This window comes from Oxyura jamaicensis, chromosome 10, assembly GCF_011077185.1.
Source record: "Oxyura jamaicensis isolate SHBP4307 breed ruddy duck chromosome 10, BPBGC_Ojam_1.0, whole genome shotgun sequence".
Taxonomy (NCBI): domain Eukaryota; kingdom Metazoa; phylum Chordata; class Aves; order Anseriformes; family Anatidae; genus Oxyura; species Oxyura jamaicensis.
Genome location: NC_048902.1, coordinates 15,564,436 through 15,570,705, shown reverse-complemented (window position 1 = coordinate 15,570,705; position 6,270 = coordinate 15,564,436). Strand labels below are relative to the sequence as shown.

General features: G+C 50.2%; 1 protein-coding gene across 7 annotated transcripts in view; it reads right to left on the bottom strand.

Moving 5' to 3' along the window:
- Positions 1-6,270, bottom strand: part of CHD2 (chromodomain helicase DNA binding protein 2) — an 83,907-nt gene that overhangs the window by 10,915 nt on the left and 66,722 nt on the right. For 6 of the 7 annotated variants that reach the window (XM_035335491.1, XM_035335490.1, XM_035335489.1 and 3 more), the window contains 3 exons: positions 5,866-6,082; positions 5,252-5,501; positions 4,602-5,118 (listed from right to left, as the gene is read on the bottom strand). In XM_035335491.1, the coding sequence (XP_035191382.1) occupies positions 4,785-5,118; positions 5,252-5,501; positions 5,866-6,082 (801 nt within the window). In that variant the 3' untranslated portion in view covers positions 4,602-4,784. Of the gene's footprint in view, positions 1-1,961; positions 1,974-4,601; positions 5,119-5,251; positions 5,502-5,865; positions 6,083-6,270 lie in introns of those variants that run through there. The other variant, XR_004753481.1, reaches the window with a different exon arrangement.

The following is a 6,270-nucleotide window of genomic DNA, read 5'->3' as shown; positions in this document are numbered from 1 at the left end:
ACTCTTTCCATTTGGAAACCCATTTTTCAGGGGCACATAACTCAGCTGTGAAATTTCACTCCCGGCTAAAACTTGGCTCAGTTCAGCAGCAGAGAGGCTGGAGAGGGCTGGACGTCGTGGCTACAGGTGTGAGAAGCAAAAGCCCTTTTTACAATGAGCTTTTATAATTTGGGAGAAATGGCTTCAATCCCTGCACTGTGCCTTGCCAGGGGCCAGGTTACGTGTGGGCTCAGAATGAACGGGTGAAGGGGGAAAAAACAAACCGAAGCAGCCTGTGGGATGCCATTGCAACCCACCTGGGGAGAGATGCATCCTGCCCAGGAGGTGTGGGGAGGGAGCAGAGAACTCCACCGATGCACTGGAAACAGGGAGAGGGGAATTCTCCCAAGAAAGGGACAAAAAGAAGCTTACACACCCGCAGAGATCCAGAAGAGCTGGAGGCTGGATAACCACCGCTACCATCTGGGGTGGAAATCAGTGAGGAAATGCTCAGTTTCTCCTGATCAGGTGGAAATTCCCATCCAAGGGGGTTCCAAGTCTGGATCAGCCCTCTGTCACCGCAGACTGCAAAATTATGTAAAACAGCTGAGAAGAACAATTTGAACATGCTTATTCCTGCATGGTGAAGATACCCATCCTGGCTTGCCCAGGGCTTGCAGGAAGGGGCCCCACGATCCTGTGACAACCCCGGTTTTCGGCACCCACCCCATGACAGGCAGGGGCTGCAGGACAACCCCCAGACACAACACACTGGCACAGTTCTGAAAATCTCAGGAACACTTTTTAATATACAAGAATCAAAAGTACAGCAGTTTTACAATGTAGGAAAATTTAATACATACTATATAAACAACATATTTACATCAGAAATCACTAGGACAGTGGCATTTTTTCACAAATATAAATTAATATTAATTACTGTTTTTTTAGTCAACAGGTTTAAAAGTCCACATTTTTACAGTAAGAGTCCTTCTCTCCCCGGAGGGGAGGTGGAGGTCGGGAGGAAATGAGTGAAAGCAGAATAGTATTTGTGTGTGGATCACGTAAACTGTTCACGTAAGGGCTTCAGAGAGCTGTTAAGTACCCACCCTGCTTGGGCACCGCATCACCTGTCTGCAGCAGGTTTTGGTCTGCAGGATTTCCATCATCTGAATTCAAAACTTCCCACCATTTCCAAAGGGGCCAGGGTGAAAAATTCTGTTAAACAAAGAAACAAACAAAAAACCCACAGCATTTTGCTCCTTTTTCCTGCAAAGAGGCTAGAGGGAACCCCGCAGCTGGCTCAGAAGGAAGAGCTGTACCAGATGCTGACACAGACACTGCAGTAACAATTTTGGCTGTGGACCTGTCCCCTCCGATCCCATTCACACCCAAGGGACTACATCTGGTTATGGTCCCTATTTTGATGGGACATAAAATGCGCGTGCTGCGTGTGCTTGGGGAGGACTTGTCCCCAAATGGAGTTCTCCAGCTTTATTGAAGTCCAACCCAGTGAAGATCCCCACCTCGTGAGCACGCCAAACTAGGTGACTGCTCAGTATTAGGCCAATGTGACAGTGGGGACCACTGTTTGCTGGATATAGACAAAGTTTTTGCTGTTGCACTGGTTTCAAGAAGGAAACCCCAACCACCTCACCCCTGTAACACAGGACGAGCAGAACTCCTCACGTATGGACACAGAAAATGCCTCCCATTGGGGTTCGGCTTTCCTGCACCAACCATAACACTGGTCTGGCCAGTATTGCCTCCTGCTACGACTTGTATGGCACAAACTTTCCGTCACGATAGCACCACGTTGTGAACTAAAGGAGCAATTTCTCTTCGCCCCTCTGAGGTTTCTTCCATTTTCACATTACAAGCTAATACCTCTGAAAAGAAAGGACCTCTTTGTTGAATACCACAGCAAGCGCGCCTGCAATCACAGCTTAGTGAAATACACGGCGTTAACACGCTATCTCAACACCTCCTCCCCCCTGCCAGCCCCAGGGGCCCCGTGGAAGACTTGCCTTCACCGCCTCCTGCGCAGATGAGCACAAGCATAACACTTACTCGGGGCAGCGCAGCGCTGCCCATGCTGGTTTGCCCTCTACAGAAGCAAAACTGCTTCTGGTGAGTTTGGTGAAGCCTTGCAAAAGAAAAATAAAATACAAGCTCTGGCATCCCAGAGCCATGATTTGATGTCTATATCCACACTGAGCTTGGCCCCAAGAGGCCTGGTGCTTGCCCAGCACGCAGCAGCACGGGGTTGTGGCTCCTGCTAAAGCATCACGATGGTGCTGGGTGCTCTTCCAGAGGCGCAGTGGGACACAGCAGCAGGCTCTGAGCAGGGTGTGCACGCCGTGACTTCAAGGAACCCAACTCCTTCAGCTCCGGGCAGAGGGGAGAGGCAGGGGATTAGTGTCAATTTCTGTGCGCCTTCCAAAGCGCTGGTTGGAGTGGGGAAGCCAGCCCTCAACACCCCTCAGTCTTTCAGGGAAAGGACATCACAGCTTATTAGGGTCATATACTGGCATCTTAACAGGATCCCCAACTTCTGCCCCCCACCAAGAAGAGCGGTTAGGAACAGCCTGATTTTTAATACTGAGCTCCAGGAGATGACACATCCCCAGACACCGAGCTCCAGGCAGCCCAGCTGTTGGGAGAGCTTTGTAGTCTGCAGGGACGTGACTCTACTACCCAAGACCTCAAACCTATAAAGAAATCACTCACTCAACTTCTGGCCAGCAACCTGTACGTAACCACTCACACCGTGCTGCCAGTCGGGCACTGTTCTGCATCATATGCAGTGACTCGAACACTTGGAGGAATGTTTGCTCTGAAGCCCACTGAGCTGGGCTCCAAACCCCTCTTCTCCCTCTGCTACACTGGGCTTCTAAGACGTGCTCCGGGGATTATTAAGTACCTAGTCCTGAATTCCTCATTTTCTCCCTGCTCACTTAAGTGCTAAGCTCCCAGGTACATTTCCTATTTAGACAGACAGCACTAACAGTGCTACTACTCTCAGCAATTCAGAGCTACTGCTGAACGGTGGCAGGAAGATGATGACTGGTGACAATTCCCTGGACAGAGATCAGTCTCTGGATTCCCATTTAACTCTGCTCTACCACCCCTTACCTTTCAGTTTGTACTGGGTCGGGCTGGGATGTTAACTTTCCCTGCAGCAGCCCATGCAGTGCTGTGCTCTGCTCTTGTAGCTAGAACAGCAGTGGGATCACACCAGTGTTGTGTCTGCTGCTGAGCAGTGCTGGCACCGCATCAGGATGCTCTCTAACCCTCCTAGGGGGTGGGCAAAAAAAATGAGAAAGAAACATCAGCAGGGCAGCTGACTTAACCCAACCAAAGGGATATTCCATACCATATGATGTCCCACTCAGCAATAAAAGGTGGAAAAAGGAAGAAGAGGGGAGGGGTGGGCTCTCGTTGCAAAAACGTCTGTCCTCCTCCCGAACACCGGCTACGTGCGTTGAGGCCCTGCTTCAAGGACGTGGTCAAGCATCGCTCATTTGTGGGAAGCAGAGAGGAATTTCTTTCCTCTGCACTTCCACATAGCCTTTACTTGGTTTGTTTTGTTATTCCCTTTCCACCTTTGCTTTTTTTCCCTTTAGTTGAATTGCTTAATTGATATTTCCTTAATCTTTTTTCCCCTTGATTTAGTTATCCTTATCTCAACCCATGAGTTGTTCTTTCCTTTACTTCTTCCCCTCCTCATCTGAGGACGGGGAGTGAGAGAGCAGCTGTGGTGTTCAGCTCCCTAGCACGGTAAAACCACCACAGTTGTAGTACAGGTTTGTGATCGCTGTTTTGTGAAGCACAGAGAAAAATGCCCAGAAACCAGAGTACTTCAGTGGCAGGGAGATTGGGAGCTTCAAGGTCCCCAGATGCCTAGAGCCATCTTTTTCCTGGTACTTTGCAGCTCCCAGCCAGCATCTGTGTTAATTCCTGGACATCCAAGCTGCCCATGTCAGAAGAGAAGAGGAGTTTTGTTACAAATTCCTGAGCCCTGTCCACCGGTAAATACTGCTCTCACCCCAATTTCTTTCCTAGTCACTAGAAGTAAACTTAGCTTTTGCTAAGGAAGTCTGTCTTTCTTCACATACCCCAAAGACTCCCAGAGTCAAGACTTGACAGTTCCAGCCCTGGATCCCCAAGCCCTCATCTGCTGCAGGGGACACAATGGCAGTCAGAGCAGTTTCTTGAAATGGTTAAAGACATGAGAAATGACAACGTGGCCAGAAAAGTGATGGATTGTCACCAGCAAGGCTCCTACTGCTTTGGAGTCGCTCTGAAGTGACATTGAGTCCCTCTTTCAACCAAGCCCTGTGACAGCTTGGCTGCTGAGGGACCCTCCTGGAATATATCCTCCCAGTGGCCTATGCTGGTTACACACAAAGCCCAGCCCAAACAGTTATCCCCAATCCCAAAGCAGCATCTGTCATGTAACATCAAGTCAGCGCAGGCACACGGCCTTCTGCACAATCCTAAGCAGCAGCAATCCGCCTTCCTGGTTTTGGGGAAACACTGTGGTTGGGGAAAATTCCCTTGCGCCCATCGGACTGGGGGGGGAAACAAAACCAAAGAAAAGAATGAGGCAGTAAGTCTGCTTCCAACGTTCAATGGGAAAAAGAGGGGGAAAGGAAATGGGAATCCAGAACAGAACTGAAAGCGATGGAGAGTCTTCCAAAATCCTCCTTGACCCAGCAAAGATGATAGCAGCATGTTCAGAGTTTCTGGCTGTTGCATCAGACCAAGTATTTCAAGATGTGAGCTTCCCCCCCTCGGTCACTTTATGTTTTCCGAATGTTCCAGTTATAATCTGGATTGGTTTTCTGTTCTAACGACCTATCCAGAGGTGACCTGTGATCGAGGGGCGACTTGGAGTCGTGAGGAGACTTCTGAGAGGGGGGTGAGCGAGGGTCTGACACTGCGGGGTGAGGTGGAGGGAGAGGCTGTTTGTAATCTCCCGATTTGTCTGTGTGGAAGGACCGGTAGTGGTCTGAAGGTCCTTGGCCATGGTACCCCATGGGTGGCCTGTGATCAGACATCCGTCGGAAATCCTGCTGGTGGTAATTCTGAGGCCTGAACTCATCGGATCGTCGGCGCTTGGAGTCGTGGTGGTGCCTGCGGAGAGAAAATGGACGGGAATGAGGGAACAGATGGATTGGATGGACGGGGATCAGCTCCCCAAGGAAACACTGTCCACCACCGCTGCGTGTATCAATGCAACCTCCTTCCTGAGAGGAACGAGAATTACCTGTCGTAATAATCTCGGTGGCCTCTGTGGTCTCGGTCACTGTTGTACTGTTCATAGGGCCTCTTGCGGGAGAGGTTGTTTGGTCTGTAGTTCCCAGAGCTTCGGTGGGGGTCTCCACGAGATCGCCGGTCCCCGTAGTGGTGGTCCTTGTACCAGTGCTGCTCATATTGGTGGTGCCGCTCCCCACCCCACACCTGGTTGCTGTTGCCACCGTAGTTGAACTTCCGATCTCTCTGCCAGTCTCCCCTGTCTGCAGTGAGGAAAGCATTAATTGTCATTTATACTTTAGGTTAAGCCCATTATTTCTTTGTTGAATTCTCAAAGCAATTAAAACTATTACCATTGGAACTTTATCCTCCCTAAGCTATGTGGACTCCATTTTATTATTTTAATTCCTTTACCATTATTCTATAAGATCTTATTCTCTCCAATTCTTAAACTTTTGACCACTCCATCATCACGTTTTCTAGTCCAGCAATAAGTACAGTGAAAAAACATGTTCCATCTCCCCACCTTTAAACCTGACCAGCCACAAATCCTGGAATTATTTGTGTCCAAGAGCAAACAGCCTGTAGGTTAAGAGGGATGCTTTCCTCTGGTTCCCCAGGGCTCACCTGTGTTGCTGAAATGCCTCTTGTTGGGATGGCCGTAGTTGTCACGGGGGTGCCCATGCATCTGCTGCGGGGCGTGGGAAGGTGGCAGGTGGAGCTTTTGGGAATGAGGATTGTGAGGCACGTGGGACTGGGACATCACAGAATCGCGGCTGGAGCCTGAAGGCTCTGGACGGAACGGCTTCTTCATGCTGGGCATGTCCTCCTTCTTCTTCTGCTCCTGCAAGGGGCGAGAGAGGGCGAGAGTTACAGCTCAGCTGCTCTTCCACCAGAAGACTCAGGCTATGTGAGCAGTGGCCCAATCTGTCGGGCTTTGGGTTGGTCTGGACATCCCCGAGGTTGTGGGCCCCCAGCCTGGTCCTGAGGGCTTTGTCAATCAGCTGTGCCCAAGCATGGGCAAGTGCAACA